Raw genomic sequence first — 19,269 nt, forward strand, 5'->3', positions numbered from 1 at the left:
GAGGGCCAAGTATTTATACATAAAAACAAATAGACCACATAAAAAGTCATAAAAGGAGATGCGCAAGGATAAAATTGAGGCAATGAAAAATAAAACTATTATTCACAAAAGAGAAAAAAGGCAATAGAAGCGTCAAGAAGATAATAAAAGGCTACATTTCCAGATGAAACACACACACACTAGTTTTAGGTCTTTAGTGACAACCCAATCACCTCAGATGAGACGTGTTTTTTGGAGGATCTCAGACTGCGTTAAAGCATATCTACATTGTATTTTGAAGCTTGGCCGGGTAAAGGCTTTAAAAGTCATCTGTGAAATTGTGAAATCTATTCTGAAACTCACAAGATAAAAGAAGCAAGGAAGGGTGTAATTATGGTTGTATATAATGTATAAACTCCTTAGATTACACTCACTCACTCACTCATTCACTCACTCAAGTGGATAACATTTAATTTTTTTAAACGGTTACACTTACACCATTTGACATTTTCAGATGCATTCTGTCATTTTATAGAGAAAGAAATTGTAGCGATAGATATTTCAGAAAATATTTATATAAATATAAATATAAATATATTTTAAACCTGTAAACAAGCCTTCTAGGCTCCTGGTGAATCATCATTTGATTCTGTGTCAAAAAACATTTTAACATTTCATTATATTATATACTATATTACGGTTTAGCTGACCTGTTCTGACATCACAATGATGACCCGACCAGCCAGATTAATAGTTTAACTCCTGCTTCTTAACTGTGCCATATTAAGAAGCTCTGATGTTTCAGTGTGAGGGTCGCTTCCCACCCTTAGGGTGTCTTACTGGTATTATATACTATATTACGGAAATCTCTGTGGGAAAAATACATGGGGTTTCTATCTGTGGCACAACAAAGAGAGAGAAATGTTCTACAGTACCAAATAATAAATACAAAAATATTTCACTTGTATGCTGTTCAGCTAAAAAGGAGACGGGTGAAAGTTAACTGAAAACAAAAAACAGCAAACATGTTCCACCCAAAACAAGCATGTCATGGAAACTTGTGGTAGAGAGCACTGAGTTCAGCCTGGAGTTGGGTGAAAGTTGGTCTGTTTCTGGGGTCATACTGCCAGCAGCTACACATGAGGCTGTAGACCTCCGGGGGGCAGCCGGCGGGGGCAGGCATATGGTACCCTGGGAGACATTGAGAACATGTGAGTTGCACATGAAGAGAGGACATTTTAAATTCATTTAACCCACATGATTCCTTGCGTCCCTGTTCTGGGGGGGGGAACATTCAGCAAAAATAGTCTACTGGTGGTATGTACAAGCTCACTACGTATCGCCACGTGTTGTGAGCTTGTAGATTGGCTATTCTCTTCAAAGAGATTTGGTCTAAAGGGGAAAACGGAGTGGTAAATAATCTTGTGGGACGCCAGTCAAGTTAGTATAGACCATTGGGGGACCCCTGTCAACAAAGTACAGGTACATGTAGGGTTTAAGTGGTCAATGTCTCTTGTGTTCATTGTGTCTGTCTGTCTGTCTGTCTGTCTCTCTCTCTCTCTCTCTCTCTCTCTCTCTCTCTCTCTCTCTCTCTCTCTCTCTTTCTCTACCTACACACATAATTACCGTACATGTAGGTATTTTTGCCTTGAGGTAATGTACAAAGTACAGTATATGCCACACAATAAGAAGAATTACAGCTGTTGACAGATGGTAAGCTACTAATGGGCAGGTTTCAGGAGAGCAGTGGTTCTCAAACTTGGGGTTGGGACCCCAATTGTCCCCAGATGATTATAGCTTAATGTCATTTCTTTTTCTCACTCAATGGTAAACAAACCAACACACAGTATAAATGTATACAGGGTATATATGCACATGACAGTGACAATTTAAGGACTTTCAAGACCGTTTAATACCTGGCCAAACTGTCAAATATAAGTAAGCAAGGGGCGAATATTGTGAAAATAGCCGATCTACAGCTCACAACGCATTGCAGTGCAAGTCGTTGTGAGCATGTAGTTCGGCTATTTTCACAATATTTATCTGTGGAACCGAGTCACATTAAATGTAGCCTAATACCTAGCCGCAAATTGCAACACTAGATTTTTTATAATCGGATGAATCTAGGGTTGCAATACCTCCCATAGGGATCCAATGCATCAAAACAGTTTTTTGCTATCTGATTGTATTAAACGACTTCAAACTCACCAATATTGTGGCTCTATGGAAAGTTTGGAATTTACTCTTTCTATCTGCAAAGTGTTTGTTTCATAAAAATCCACAGTAGACATGTTAGGAGCAACTTTCTATCCAAGAAATTTGCTTCAGGTGATATTTTTTTCTAAGTCCTGGAGTTTGGAAGCGCTCGTGGAAAATCCCTCAGCGGTCCTGTGACCACCTGGTTCTAAATGTCACATTATGCAGGAGGCAGCGGGACATGGCGTTATAGAAGACGAGCGCTTCCGAAATTCAACACTTAGAAAATAAACCATGTCTGCTCGGATTTCTTGACAGAAAATAAATCATAACAATTATACGGTGGATTTTTCAGAAACAAACACTTTGCAGATAGCAAGAGTAAATTCCAAGCTTTCCATAGAGCCGCAATATTGCTGAGTTTGAAGTCGTTTAATACAATCAGATAGCAAAAAACTGTTTTGATGCATTGGCTGCCTATGGGAGGTATTGCAACCCTAGATTCATCCGATTATAAAGAATCTAGTGTTGCAATTTGCGGCTACCTAATACCTACAATTCCAAGTGCTTGTCAGGGTGGGGGGTCCCCAGTTCAAATGTTTCCATATTCAAACAATCAATGTTGTATTTAGGCAGTGTTATTATTATTATATACAAATTGCTGTAGATTCATACACATAATGCTTCCGTACCGCTCTCCACCTCCTCCCGTGTCTGTTGGTTGCTCATGCTGGTATATGGAGTCGTTCCCTTGGAGAAAGTCTCCCACAGCAAGATACCAAAGCTCCACACGTCACTCTCCGTGGTGTAACGCCCTGAAAACACCAACAGGGGGCAGCATTGGCAAAGACACTGTCTAACTGTCACTACCATAATCTATGTGCTTTTTTTCCTCTGATCTGAAACAGGATATTGTTTTTTTGCAGAAAACCTTTTGGGTTTTTATACATAACCAAACAGAGGTCATGTCTGTCGGTCAGAAGCAAATGGGCCGTACCATAGTTGAGGGCCTCGGGGGCCGTCCATTTGACTGGGATCTGTTTGAACACTCCTGTGGCAGAATAGACACCATCCACTTGCTCACGAGACATACCAAAATCACTGATTTTTACTATGTTCTCGTCTCCCACCAGACAGTTTCTTGCTGCTAGATCCCTGAAATGAGAAAGGCTGTTTAAAGTGATGGTGGGGTGTGTGGGTGGGTGGGTGAGTGAGTGAGTGAGTGAGTCAGTCAGTCAGTCAGTCAGTCAGTCAGTCAGTCAGTCAGTCAGTGGGGAGAGAGGTGTTAAAAGAAATTCATCATAAAACAAAAGATCCTGTAAATCATTATAATTAGAAACATTCTCGAAATGACTTCCTATCTGAAAATAATATTTTTTTATGATCACCCTGATGCAACAGCTAGGGTTTTGAAAACATGCTTTAGTAAGGAGGCAATTTTCTTTCTCCAATTTTTATGTATTTCTTTTGGTGTCCCACCAGCACGTTCTATCCTCACAAACTCCTATTTCTGACCATTGTGTCTTTCTAAGTTTAATGGGCAGAATTATGTAAGCAGGTCTCAGTACGGGCTGTCTGATTTTAGGTCCGATTGTGACATCACAATCGGGACCTACTGCTACTGCTGTGCTGAGTGGGGGTTGGGGAGGGGTGGGCAGGCCTGAGAAGGAGGCAGGGGGAGCTGGGAGAAGGTTGGGGAGGGGTGGGCACTGGGCAGGCCTGCTGTCTGCTGAGCAGGAGGTGGGGAGGAGTGTGGGGCCAAAACTGGTATAGACTATGTTTTTATGCTATTTCATATCTTTGTTTCAAAGTTTGTGTCCTGATGGCTGATTCATAGATCTGTTTGACCTACAGTACCTGTGGATGCACTTCTTGCTTTCCAGGTACTCCATGCCAGAAGTTACATTTTCTGCCATTTTGACCAACATCTTTGGCTGCATGTTGTAGCCCACAGTGCGCAGAAAGGTGAGAAAGTCACCACCTGTTTGACACACACACACACACACACCATCACAGTCATTCCGGCTATTAAATAACATATATTATTGGACAGATAATCCCATATGATCTAGTTATTGTTCATTTCACATTAATGTACGTTAAAATGAGGATCACATAATATACCTTCCACTAACTCCATGATGATGTAGATGGGTTGTTTCTGAGTGCACACCCCAATTAATCTGACAATGTTGGGGTGATCATATTGCTTCAGGATCCTGGACCATTTTGGGTTTAGATATACATAGAAGTGATGTGAGAAGAGATGAAGGGACAGTAATAAAAGTGGAAAGAAAGGGGGAAACGTAAGAGAAATAATTTCGTCATTTGTTGGGTCGGGTGGAAACCTTGTATGGCGTTGTGTGCTTGTAGATCTGCTATTTTCACTACTTTTGTGCAACACTTTTGCATCATAAAGTATTAGGGCTTTAATTTACGGAAAAAAAAACATTTGAAACATGGAGATACAAGGTTTCTGCCTGACAGTGACAAAATAAACACCTCTCAAGACAATACACTGTATTGTGGGTATTCTAACCTTGTGTCCATGCTGTAAAGGTGGATATGCTATGTGTAAATATGTAGATACTTTAGTTTTTATGCCCCCTTGGCTTTATAGGAACAAATTGGGTTTGAGTGTCAAGCACTCAGATAAAAAATTGGCCTCTAGGCGGTGTCTGCAGTTGCCAACCCCCCACCAGCCCTAGCAAAATATGTTAACAGCTGTAATTCATCCAAGCTGAACATATGAGATATGTATTGATTTTAGGATCAGGAGTTAGAAAATATTTTCCTGTATTGGCGGATACCCACACATAAAACTATTTTCACCTACTGTTTTACACCTGTAAACCAGTGATGTGACAATAAACATTATTCTGATTCTGTGTGTGTGTGTGTGTGTGTGTGTGTGTGTGTGTGTGTGTGTGTGTGTGTGTGTGTGTGTGTGTGTGTGTGTGTGTGTGTGTGTGTGTGTGTGTGCGTGCGTGCGTGCGTGCGTGCGTGCGTGCGTGCGTGTGTGTGTGCATGTAAATGTAGTGTGTGTATTGGGTGTGTGTTTGTACCTGGCTTCCATAAGGAACCTATTCTTGTGTTCTGGTGGCAGGTGTTCCCTGCAGGTTTTGACAGCCACTGGGGTGTTATCAGAGCGCAGGCGACCGATATAAACCTCCCCAAAGTTGCCCTGGGCAATAGAAACACACTGGATATTAGCAACGATTAACGAATGACCCAGTGGGAAAGCAAAGGTTCCTTCACAATGTTTTCAGTATTACATACACACAGACACACTAGCGCGCGCACGCAGCCACGCACGCACACACGCACATACACACACGCACGCACACACACACACACACACACACACACACACACACACACACACACACACACACACACACACACACACACACACACACACACACACACACACACACACACCCAGTTAGTGAATGTCAACTCACCCGACCAATACTGTGTCCCAAGATAACCTCATCATGCTCCAGAGCCCACTTGTCCTAATTTTATTTTAATACAGAGAAAGAGAGAGAGAGAGAGAGAGAGTGGGAGAGAGAAACGGAGAGAAAGCAACAATTTATAGCAGACTGTAAAATCTAACAACACCCACGGTACCAGTTGTTATCGACAATAACGCTTTTACTATCTTGTGTCAACAGTGTGTGTAGTGTGTGTGTGTGTGTGTGTGTGTGTGTGTGCGTGCGTGCGTGCGTGCGTGCGTGTGTGCGCGCGTGTGTGCGTGCGTGCGTGCGTGTGTGAGTGAGTGCGTTTGTGTGTGTGTGTGAAGGAGAGAGACCTTAAGGATAGGTGTCTTAAGCACAATGTCTGTCCTCTTGGTGACGTGTTGTTGTGAGGAGACCAGGTTGTGCACCAGTAGGGGGATACTGGGGAACCCTTCTCCATCCAGACGGAACACATTCTACTGACACAGAAATGCATGAGTCATGACATGCATGCATCCATGTCACAAAAAGACGTATGCATATACAGACGTACACACACACCTCCACTGTATGTTGTATGTTGTTGTAAATATGTTGTGTTGGAATTCCCCAAAAGAAACCAGTAAGACTCCCTAATCAGGAGATAAACGACCGTCAGGTCGCATACACAAACTTTAGAAGGCAATGGTAGCCAATCAGGAGGGAATAAGCAAAATGGGACAGATCCATGTTGATGACATGACTTTAGAGATACTGTGTACCGCATCGCGTGATTTTAGGGCAAAATCTGTAGGAGCAGTGTCCAAAAATGTGTTTTGCAAGAATCTGCCTGATTCTTGAAGAGGGCCATGTAAGAAATGAGGGGTTGTGGTTAGGCAACCAAGGAGTGTATGTGCAAAGTTTGGCATGGATAGGGGCAACGGTGGCGGAGATATGAGTAGGGCAAAAGTATACATATACAGTACATGCATACATACTGTACATAGAGAACAAAGCCAGATGTTGGAGCGGTTAGTACCGCTCAAAAACTACACTTTATTTCCTGTTCTCTCTCTCTGCCCCATCTAACTATTAATTTAGCGAATGTCTGTCCGCCGCCCGTCTGTCTGCATGCTGACATCACTGATACTACACAATATCGTTGCCATGGTAACAATGCCCAACTGACAACAAAGCCCAGCTGGACATGGAACACCATACGCTATATGGGCATAAAGGAGTGCCAGACAGACAGATGGATACAATGGGTATTGCACAACTGGACAGCGGTGGTGACTATTCTGCCCAACGGGCACCGGTCTGGGTTCTCCAACATTACTTCTGAGACTCCTACATTCAATCCCTCATCACACACCTCCGGGCACAGGACTAGTTTGAGATAAATCCACAGTATTACCTTATTACACCATCAAATTATAGAGGAACAAATCACTTCTTCTCTAAGCTGTGATAAAACATATATAGGCCATTACCAGTCTTCCCCCAGTGATACTAATCCTGTTCTGCTTTCATTGGAGCTACAGTAATAGAGAACAGTACAGTAGACCTATAGCCGCTGGCCCACTGTAATGATAAACACATGCTGTGGTAAAATTGAACATCGTTCAGGTTCTATAGCCGCTGGCCCACTGTAAATGATAAACATACTGTGGTAAAATTGAACTTTCAGTTTTTACTAAGTGGAAGGAACAAGGGGTATCAGCGGAGACACAGACGGCTGCCAGTGAACACAGCAGCTGCTCCACTGTTGTCAGGGATGCAATGTGTCGTGGCCGTGGGTAATGTCGGGAATCTGTGGTTCGGTAAATGTTTGCTCTGTAATGCACTTTGATGATTTTTCTTTTATTTCACGGCCCATTTCGACCGGTTGAAACACCAAAACTCGTTGGAGTTTTCTAGATCAGGCAGGGGTTTTCAAAGTCCTGGGGTGCCGTGACGGCAGTCCAGGGGTGCCGCGAGATCATTTGATAATATTTGGAATTAATTTGGACACTTGAACAAATATTTAGTATCATTTTAAACTTGAAGTACAAAGTTATTTTCAGTCAGTTCTAACCAAAATGGCTATTATCCCAACGCTTTCCACGCAACATAATCACTAAGATATCGTCTGTCGGGCAGAAACCTCGTATCTCCAAGTTTCAAATGTGTACGTCTTTTGGTAAAGCAAAGCCCTGCTTCATCATACAAGACTGTCGCACAAAACTAGTGAAAACAGCCGATCTACAAGCACACAACGCCTCGCGATGCGAGGCGTTGTGTGCTTGTAGATCTGCTGTTTTCACTAGTCAATATAGAGTCAATATAGAGTACATTTTATAGATGATAAATACAAAACGTTTTTGGACATACAAGGTTTCCACCCGTCAACGACGATATGCTATAAATATAAGGTGCTGGGAGTGAAAATGATAATGTAGTTATGTAGGGGTGCCTTGGATTAAAAAAAAAATGTATGGGGTGCCCTGCGACAAAAAGGTTTGGGAACCCCTGTTCTAGATAGTAGATGGAGCTCTGGAATATCACTTGAACATCATTTTAAGTACCCTACTGTAGAAACAAAAATGTGTAACAGTACTGTATGAGGTACTGTATGTGGTGCACGGCACCAGATTAACTCAGTGGTTCTCAAAGTGGTGTCTGGGGACACCCGGGGGTCCCCAACTAAATGAAAACGTAGTTAGGAACCAAATGGATGATTAATTATAGGTCTGTGAATGTGTAACTGAGTGTATAAACGGTTCAGTTTGCACACTCTCAGAGTTATGGGGGTCTGTGGCTTAATGCAAAACAAACTGGGGGGACGTTGAAAATAAAAAAGTATGGGAACCTCCAGATTTAGTCAGTGGTCCTCAAAGTGGATTTAAGGGATTCTCTAGGTTCCTTTATGGGGGTCTAAATTGTCCCTTACACGTCTGTAACTCTGACAGTGTATACAAATGGACCCTAACGCGTCCATTTCGTTCCATTTGTACACTGCCAGAGTTAAGGGGAGACCATGAAATTTGAAGGTTTGAGAAACACTGACTTACGTCAACTCTCTGAATGAGGAAGTGTCGACAGGCCCCGTCCCCGTAGACAGAGAGGACATACTCTGGCTTCCCCTGGCTCTGTCTGACCAGGAAGTCTCCATCGTTCTTCAGCAGCTCCTGCACCTCCAGCCTGGGGATGGCTCCATGGTACCAGCCCTGCTGCCCCAGCGGTCGGTCCTGCTCTGGCACCAAGGCCAGGTCTGGGGGCACCTGCACACAAGAAGACTTGATTAAATGTGCTACAAAAACCACTGGTTCCAGTGGGTCTGGACCCATTTGTATGGGTCCCTTAATGTTTTGTTTCAATCTTTTTGACCAAAAACAACAGATCTACAAGCCACGAGCTGGTAGATCTGTTGTTTTTGGTGAATGTTCCCCCAGAATAGGGATACTGGGGTTCAAGGGGTGACTTCAAGTATAACATTAATTTCAAGTTGTCCTATATTGTCCTATAAATGGATATTCTCTATCTTAAGGGGAAATATTTACATATTGTTGTACTGACAATGTGAGGTGCTACGTATAATACAGGGGTGCCGTGGATGAAAAACCTATTTAAAGGGGGGCCCTGAGCCAAAAAGATTTGAGAACCACTGCTCTAGAATGCTGGTGGATTATTGTGCCCTGACAGTAAGGAGTTACCGTACTACTGACTGTGAATTTGGTTTTAAACATATTGCCCAGCTCGGTCAGTTGGTTCATGATCCCGTCCTTGCTGAGGTGTTTGGAACCACTCCTCTCCAGCTCCTGAAAAGCAGATCACAGAAAAGCGAGGTTGATATACAATACATCGCAATGAATTATTCTGAATTTCCAGTTATGAAACTTAATCTTAGTTGACCTGTATTAATTTAATAACATCTTTATCTTTTTTTATTTGCAGCAGATGCCATGGATTATTGGTGTCGTAGCTGAATTATTAAATTAAAAATCCAAACTGACAATAACCTTTCGTGAAAAGTAGTGTTGCCAGGGCAATAATGACAGCGGCGGGCATGACTGTTCATGCTAAATGAATGACAAAAAGACAGATAATGAACCACAGAGAACATACACCAGAAGTGGTGGCAGAGACTACAGAGCTGTTGTCCTCAGACATGGCAAGAGGGGGGTCCCGGGACCCCAGCCATTCTAGTCTCTCCGTCAGCAGCAGTCTTTGAGCCTCCAGCCTGGCTCTGGTGCCTAGGGTCAGCAGAACCTGGTGCCGACACTCCTCCAGTGCATGCAGCTTGCTGAACTGGTACACCCTGTGTGCAGGAAGTGATGGGCACATATCGAACTTAAAATGTATCTTTTGTTAAAACATTTAATAATAATAATATCTCAAATACATTTATATAGCGCTTTTCTGAGTACCCAAAGACGCTTTACATGGGACAAAAAAAAGAACAAAATAAACAACTTTATTAAAGAATAAAAAACACTAAGACTAATAAAAACAATTAAACATAAGGTAGATTAGCTGGGGAAAGCAATATGAAAGAGGTTGGTTTTGAGACCGGTTTTGAAGGTTTGGGTTAGGGTGTTTTGGGGAGTGCATTCCATTTACTTTTTTTTCTGGTTTCATCCCTATATTGGGCATTCCATTATACTGTAGGTAAAACGTTTCAACATTTTCCAAAAACATAAAACATAACCTTTTCCCCCCCACTATTCAGAGTTATAAGTAAAAACCATTCTCTGCCATTAGAGGAAGTACCACATGTAACTGTTATTTTCTGAAGCAACTCTCAAGCCCTTAACTGAGAAACAATCTGACCATCTTCCCACCACTAAACAACTATGTAACGTCCCCACTACTACCTCCAATACCACCATACAGCGTAAACTAAACTGCCTCATTATTATGGACCTTATGGACATATCCGTTAAAACATCTGCTGCGTTTAACCATACACAATAGGTATCATGCACCATGTGTATATTTCACACTGCCCATAATGACATCTGACCTGTTTTTCTGTCTCTTCACACCTTTCTTGAAACTACAATGATGGAGCTTGTATGACAAAGAATTTCACTCACTTTTGTTATACCAGTGATGTGACAATAAAGTTCAGTTCTGTTAAACAACCACCCTATAGGAGAGACTGTCTACAGACCAGGTTAAACCACTGTACTACAGACCAGGTTAAACCACTCTACTACAGACCAGCTATGCCCAGGAGATTACTGTCTATGCACCAGCTTTAATTACAATATTAGAGAGACTGCCTACAGACTTAAATTGCTTAAATTGCTCTAGGAGAGAATGTGGGGTCTACAGACCAGCTTAAAATACTGAGAGACCACAATGTTTGGTCAAACTCGAACATGCATTCTCTAATCATTAAACTGATCACAATTAACCTTTGTCTGCATAGACAAAATCATCATTGTAACCAATTGTAACTGAGAGAGGGAACCAACATAACCAAATGGACCCACAGAGCCCAGGAACAGCCCAGGATTTTCCTGTGTGTCGTCTGAGGTTACCTCACCTCTGTCCTTTCTTCATGCCCCCATTCTCTTCCTCCAGTCGCAGCTCCAGGTGGTTGACTGAATCCTGCTGTGAACCCAGAACTCTAGCCAGGAGCAGCAGCTCCTCCTCTGTCGCAGTCAGTCTGCAGAGAGAGAGAGGAAGGGCAGCCGTGGGCAGAATATAGAGATAACAAGACAGGGAGAAGGAAGAGGTTTAAACGAGGCCGGGGTACTTGTGAAAAAGATGGCACAAGGATAAGGAGAATAAAGGTTGGAAAGCCTTGAGTTATAGAAGAGTTAAGAAAGGTGGGAATGGAGGAAATCAATATGCCAATTACTGTGAGGGGTTTGAGAGTGAGAGTGTGTGTGGCTGTGCGTGCGTGTGTGTATGTGTGTGTGCGTGCATGCCTACCGGTAAGTGCGTGCATGCGTGAGTGCGTATAAGCATTATGTCTAATTTATGTTCCGTCGTATAACGTGCCACATGCCAAAAATAGACAATGTACAGGCTCACAATACACCGTACCCGTGACGCGTTATGAGCTTGTACTGTAGGTCGGCCATATTCAGAGCACGACAACGCCAAGTGACAAAGTATGAACAGGGCTTGAAGCTGCATGCTTTAAACTCACCTGTGTTGGAGTGTCTCCAGTGTGAGGTCATTCAGTTGAATCTCTCCAGGCTTTAGCTGATCAATGTCCTCTAGAGCACCACAGTCAAAGTGTGCACAGACTGGGATGTCACCAACAGAACTACCCGTAGACAAAGAGAGAGACAATACAGTATGTACACATGTATGCATGTTTATTTGGTTTAGGACAAGGGTGGGCAACGTTGATGATGGAGAGGGCCACTATATTTCCACCTTCACTCCAGAGGGCCACATTGCATATTGCTACGTCCTACTTTGTCATTCTAGTATCTCATACAAAAGCTATTTTTGCTTCTTTTGAATTGGAATCCTGAATTATTTTTTGTTATTTTTTAATTGGAATCCTGAAATTTAACATTTTGATTTAATTTCAAACACATTTAGTTAGATACTCATGTTAACTTTATGAACCTAAATACAAATACATTGGACATAAAAAAATACATTTTAATACTACTATACTAGTCATTAAGCTACTAATGACTGACGGAATTAAAGCAGGTCATGTTTGGAATTGTAACAGCTGAAATCAGTAATATATCAGTATTCCGGTATTAACCTGTGGGCCACATTAAGTGAAGGTGGGGGCCGCATGTGGCCCCCGGGCCGCCAGTTGCCTATGTATGGTTTAGGAGAAGAAGGCGTTCAGGCCTTCAGTACCTGTTCTGTTGGATGAAGTTTTCATATTCCTTTTCATGGTCTATCAAGTTGAGAGCAGAGGACATCTCCTTGTGGATGCGCTCAACTTCATGGTGGACAAGACTGGAAATGTCAAAATACTCCTGCAAGATCTCCCTACTGGGTCAGAGGTTATGGATAGGCATCTCATAAGATTATTAGGCTACACACAAGTAACATTGTTAACAATATGTGGCCAATACATTCATTTGTATAATGTATATTATAAATGGATGGTGCTAAATGGAGTTAAAGTGTGCTCCAGTGCTGTGGGCTTTGCACATTTAGTATAGTTGTAATAATAATACACTCGCGCGCGCGCACGCACGCACGCACGCACGCACGCACGCACGCACGCACGCACGCACGCACGCACGCACGCACGCACGCACACACACACACACACACACACACACACACACACACACACACACACACACACACACACACACACACACACACTCCAATTTCTCTATATGTTTTAACACATTTCAGCTTACAGTATGAGCACCATCTCCTGCTGTAGACTCTGCAGTGCATCAAGCAGGGCAGGTTGGATTTTACTGTAATGTTGCTGATGATATACTTGGGCCGCTCGCACAGACAGAACATAGTCATTGTGCAACTCATGGTGTCTCAGCATAGTCTTGACATAGCGTTCTTTTGCCTTGTCACGGTCCTTGTCTGTACACACACACACACACACACACACACACACACACACACACACACACACACACACACACACACACACACACACACACCACAAAAAAACTCAAACATTTTTCAAAACTTTTGTAAATGTATATTCACATATTTTCAGAAATATACAAAATAAATCTAAAATGTTACACAATTTTGTTTTGAAAACCTTTTTCTTTTTACTTTTTTTTTAATAGGAATAGTTAAAAACAACCAATAAACAGGGCCTGCGTGTGGGAGACACATAGAGAGTGTATGGCTCTGTGTTTCAGTTCGTCAAAATGAGAGTGCCTCTAAACCCCTTTTTAGTGAAGTGAGAGTCGGCCCACCTTTACTAGCATCCTGGTACTTCTTCTTGGCCAGTGCTGCGTCCCTCGCAGCTTGTCTGTAGCTACTTTTTAACCTCTCCAGCTCTGTGTGGATCACCTGCATACAGAACAGCACACAGGGAAGCAGTGGTTTTCAAACCTTTGTACCCAAGGCACACTAAGGTCAATCGGCTAGTTACAATATTTTCATAATATTTTATGGAGAAAAGTAATTATTTTTGGCGACGCCTCAGATAGATCCGTTTTCTGTACAAAATGTAGTGCCGTTTCTCAAAAATCACAGTACCACTCCAAAACGAATGATGCAGAGTTAGCGTCAAAGTTAGTTTATGAAGCAAGTACATTTTCAGAAACATAATGTACTATTAACTTTAAAATAGATAAATACGAAGATTTCTGGTACATTTCCAATGCCTACATAATTTTGGTCAGGGGCAGGAACTCACATCTAAAATAGTGTTTCAAATTAATGTTTGTTTAATTGAGAGTAGAGTATGAGATTTGACTATGCCCCCAAAAATGACCTGGACAGGTCTCACAGCACACTTTTTGAAAACTACTGCAGCAGAGCAATGGAAGTCCATCTGTACCGTACGACAAAAAAAGGGCCTTGCAAATCAAATCAAATAATATCCACAAATTCCCATTGTGAATGGCATAAATATGGATTGTTGAAATAAACAACATTTGCCTGGCTGCTATAATTGGGTAATAAAAGGAACATTGCGAGAGAAACTACAGTAATGGACATCATAATCAAAATGTGTTTTGTCACCAAACTGGGTTTCTGGTCCATTAATTTTCATTTCATGTGACTGCTCTGTATTAATAGAGCTGATATTGCAATTCTGCCCTGCGTGTCAAAAAGGGATAGCCAGCAGATTCATACAAGAGAAGAAAATCAGGACAGAAAATTATAGCAATTTATCTTACTATAAATGCGAGAAGTCTCTGTCTGTCTGTCTGTCTGTCTGTCTGTCTGTCTGTCTGTATGTAATCCGCGTATCTCGAGAACCGTTCGTCCCACCGGCTTCACGCGCGTTCCCCGCCACGGTGCGGAGTGCAGTGCCGGGCCTCGACCCGACCCGACGCACGGTTTTCCCGAACCGGCGCAAAACGTTTGGAATCTCCTTATGCGGAGCTGATTGTTGACATCAGGCTGTTCCGGAGGAAATCGGCGCAATCGCTAACTCATTGTGACATCACTTCATAAAAGGCTCTGACATCACGTACGCCACATGAGTCAATGGGCATAAATGGACACAGGCAAACAGATGGTCAAAACGGGTCCTATGACAACAGGTATAATGGGGTTTGCATTAAAGGGGGAACCGGCACTGTGTCTGCAACACAGTCGGAGGCACAGACAGATACAGAGATCTCCATAATGGGCATAAAGGGACACAGACAAACAGATATAGAGATCTCCATATATGGGCATAAAATGGATGCAGACAGACAGATACAGATATCTCCATATATGAGCATAAATGGACACAGGCAAACAGATGGTCAATACGGGTCCTACAGAGATCTCCATATATGGGCATAAAATGGACGCAGACAGACAGACAACTCCATATATGGGCATAAATGGACACAGGCAAACAGATGGTCAAAACATGTCCTACAGAGATCTCTATATATGGGCATAAAATGGACGTGGACAGACAGATATCTCCATATATGGGCATAAATGGACACACGCAAACAGATGGTTAAAACAGATCCTATGACAACAGGTATAATGGGGTTTGCATTAAAGGGTGGGGCATTCATTCCCTATTTACATTGTTCCCGAGTTGGCCAGGGCGCCGACCAGACGCAGGGCGGCCGAGCTTCTTATATTAAAAAAACAACACACATGTGTACATGTGTGTGTGTGTGTGTGTGTGTGTGTGTGTGTGTGTGTGTGTGTGTGTGTGTGTGTGTGTGTGTGTGTGTGTGTGTGTGTGTGTGTGCGTGCGTTCATGCGTGCGTGCATGTGTGTGCGTGCGTGCGTGCGTTTATCAGACCTTATTAAGTTCCTGGTGGAGTAGACTCCATTGCTCTGAATAGGTCTTGCGGAGTTGCTGCTTGTCTCTGATGAGGAGAGTCAGTTTGCTTATGGGACCGTCCAGTAAGTCCTCTGATCGTTTACGCATCACACGGCTCAGGTTGTCAGTCTGACAGTAGAGTACAGCCCACGACTAACAGGAGCAAAAAGTGAAAGAAATTTAAAAAAATAAATGGATAGTGCCAAAAGCAGAAAAGGTTTATGTATGTATGTATGTATGTATGTATGTATGTATGTATGTATGTATGTATGTATGTGAGCGTCAGTGCATACAGTATGTGTGTGTTTACTGTGTGTGTGTGTGTGTGTGTGTGTGTGTGTGTGTGTGTGTGTGTGTGTGTGTGTGTGTGTGTGTGTGTGTGTGTGTGTGTGTGTGTGTGTGTGTGTGTGTGTGTCTGTCTGCAATGACTCAATACACATCATCATTCATCAAATCATATTACAATACAAAAGGTCATGACACTTAATATCTTGTAACTCAATATCTGACATATTGTGTACATATGTACTGGCAATCAGGCAACTACAGTATGCACACCTCTGCCAACGGTTGCCCTTGTCTTTAGTCACAATAATACATTTAAACACTTGTACTGTACACTTAACTTTCACTGTACAATTATTCTGATATCCACAAAGGAACAATATCATTCTTATTACTATAATAAGGATAAATATACAAATGGAGGGTTGCCATTCCTGACAGTTCTGTTTAAAAGTTTGTTTTTACAAGGTTTGGTAAATCACTTTGGAATGGGGTGCAACTCTGAAGTAAAAGTGTTATACTACTGTTGCTAGTAAGAACATAATGTGGAAACACATTTTAGAATAGGGAACTTGTTAGTGATTAACTATGTCAGTATTAAGTGGGAGCAGTAAATCAACTTCAGAACGGGGAACATTCAGCACTGTGTAGTAATTATTTATTTGATATTTTATGTGGGTAGGCCTACTATCACTGGCACTGGCATCATTTGGGATCCCAGGGGAGCAATGAATTCCCCAATTAATCAGATTTTAGATCTGCGATAAGTGCATCTCACACATATTGGGAATGTTTTCTTCTTGTCTACAACCATACATTGATGAACTACTGTACTTTCAACCTGGTGTCCCAATTTTGGGTATGTCATTATGAGTGACATGAACTACTGTCTTAAACCCCCTAGTCTTAGTGAAACGGACCTGAGTTACAACTCGGTACTCAGAAAGCTTTTTTTCCGTCAACATGGAAAGAATGAGTTTCCTGTTGTCCTTTGTAGCTATGGTTTCCTATGTTGCACACCCACCTTGAGGTATGTTTTGTGGTTTCTATTCTTGTTTGTCAGCTGCCGGTTTGAAACAAGCCTTTGAGGCAGTCGCAGTGGTGAAAGTGGTTTGAAATTCTTGCCGGAACTGTCATAAATTGGCTGCGCGGCGAAGCCGCGCGGCCGAAAAAAATTTGGGAGGCTCTAATCCCCCAAAACCCCTGAAATGCATAGAAAACTGCATTTTGGGAGGCCCACCTGCTGCGCTTCTATAATAAGCCTCTTCATATTGTCATTGTTCCATACAGAAGGGTAAGCATATATATATATATATATATATATTATTATTACCCTTATTATATTATTATAGGTCTATATATTATTATTAATATTATTATAACCAGTTATCTAAAGTAACTAAGTAGACCTACATTTACTAAAGTACTGTATTTAAGTACAGGTTTTAAGTATAGCCTAGCCTACTTTACTGGAGTATTTCCAATACTTTTAATTCTACTCCACTACTACATCTCCCATTTCCAGATGCAGAATTGAATCATTTTGGTCTATTCTGCATTTATTGCCGCATGCAGGCACAGACACGACACACGAGTCCTCCTAGAGATGGGATTTATGGCTCTTTGAAGTGAGCCGGATCTCTGGGATCCGTTCCTTTCAAAGAGCCGTTCAAAAGACGTAGGCCTACATTTTGATACTTCTACTACTCAAGTACATTAACATTCCAAACTTCTACTTGATTGCAGTATTGATATTTCTAAAGAAATTGAGTAATTTTCCCACCACTGTTCATTAGAAAGGAACGGCTCCCTACTGTGAACCGAATCCTATCGTTCATTTCAAAGAGCCGTTCAAAAGACTCGATTCGTTCGCGAACGTCCCACCCACTCGCTCCGTGTCAAACAAACACTGAAACGCAAACAGACTGGATCACACTGACCTACACAAACCCACGGGAATAATTTAGAAGCACTTTATCAGAAAATATAACTAGTAACACTTGTGTACTGTATGTTAATCTGACTTTAGTATAGGCTATTGTTTTCTTCCTGGACGTGCGTTTGTGGCAGGTTATTTAACATGGGATTTTGACAGCTGGCTTCTCCTTTTCTTAACGGAACGCAGTTCCGTCCCCAAATGTTTTACCGGAACGGGGGTTCCGGCCGTTCCGGCTCACTTTCACCACTGGGCAGTCGGCATTGTCTGCAACATGGACCAATGCAACAGGAGTTGCATTGGTGTGGACTGTTAGACTCTGAGGAATACTTCTTGAGCAGAGCAATCGAAGAGTTCCATCAATGGCATCAGCAGAATTGCAGTATAGCTCAACTCTGATCAAATGCTTATGTGTAGGGAAATCATCTTAGCCACATACAGTAGCAGGCATACAGTATACAGTATATAAAAAAGCTGTGAATAAGCCCTGTTCAAAAAATTCTAAAATAACCAGTCTACAAGCTCACAACAGAATAGATAGAATAGATCAACCTTTTTTTAAATTATATATTTTTTAAATTGAATGGCTTTCTGTAATGACTTGACCAAAATAGGGAAACTGGTTGAAAGCGGTATACTAAGTTTACTGTGTACATTTCCTGCAGTGACATATCCAAACATTGTTCATATTCTACAGTAGACTATTGCAAAATTGATGCATCACCTTGTTGAGCTGGCTGATGTAATCCATTCCTCCACCAGACTGAGGCCTATCCAGCCTGTCCACCATGACAGACATCTGGTGAAGCTGTGCAGAGAACTCCCGTTCACTCTTGGCCCGCTGAGCCATCCATTTCTTCATAACCTCCATCAGGTGAAGCTCAGAGTCTTGCAGCCGCAGCAGGGCTGCATGTGCTTGCGGGCACCAGAGAACCTCCCCAAACCCCATATCTGTATATGAAGGTCAAACACAGCAGAGGTTTGTAGAGTAGCAAAACAAACAAACAAAAGAAAATGATTCAAAATCAAATAAAAGGATTGTTTCCTTAACCAACTCTCTAGTCAGTAAAACGGACTTGAGTTAAAACTGTACCTCTTTTTTCAATCGACACGAAATCTCTTCGATGCAAAGCAGCAAATACCAGTCAGCCTCTTTGGCTGAAGTCTCTGAAAGAAACAACATAATTAGTACAAAATATTTCAAATATACTAGAGTAAAAGTAAAATATAATGTGCATGACACTAATTCATTCAAAATGTTACTTAAGTTAATGGAACTTAAATGTAACTCATTACTACCCACCTCTGCTATATCTTTTCTATCTCTCAGCATTAATCCATTATGGAGTCCGTAGAAGGTGAATTTAGAAACAGTATAACAGGTTACTGTTTGAAGCAGTCACTGATAACTGAACCTCTGTATGACCAGGGGGCTATTCACTTGTTTTCACTTCCCCTTGAACAAAAAAGAAAGTAGTTGAAACAAAACACTTCCTCATGTGTGCTCAAAACCGTTCTGTGTG

The 19,269-nt window shown here is 42.0% G+C and overlaps 1 protein-coding gene across 1 annotated transcript; it reads right to left on the reverse strand.

Moving 5' to 3' along the window:
* Positions 1-1,027: 1,027 nt before the first annotated feature.
* fes (FES proto-oncogene, tyrosine kinase) lies at positions 1,028-19,159 on the reverse strand (the record flags this gene model as incomplete). Its single annotated transcript, XM_080730042.1, has 20 exons — positions 19,050-19,159; positions 18,840-18,913; positions 18,471-18,697; positions 15,505-15,678; positions 13,490-13,586; positions 12,959-13,142; positions 12,441-12,578; positions 11,761-11,880; positions 11,149-11,271; positions 9,723-9,915; positions 9,263-9,415; positions 8,669-8,878; positions 5,990-6,112; positions 5,640-5,693; positions 5,241-5,359; positions 4,300-4,394; positions 4,033-4,156; positions 3,173-3,330; positions 2,868-2,990; positions 1,028-1,170 (listed from the first exon to the last, which is right to left on the reverse strand). The coding sequence occupies exons 3-20, from the start codon at positions 18,693-18,695 to the stop codon at positions 1,028-1,030; spliced, it is 2,556 nt and encodes an 851-aa protein (XP_080586168.1). The 5' UTR covers positions 18,696-18,697; positions 18,840-18,913; positions 19,050-19,159.
* Between the last annotated feature and the right edge of the window lie 110 nt (positions 19,160-19,269).

Source organism: Nannobrachium achirus (genome assembly GCF_963921795.1).
Source record: "Nannobrachium achirus genome assembly, chromosome: 7".
Classification (NCBI taxonomy): domain Eukaryota; kingdom Metazoa; phylum Chordata; class Actinopteri; order Myctophiformes; family Myctophidae; genus Nannobrachium; species Nannobrachium achirus.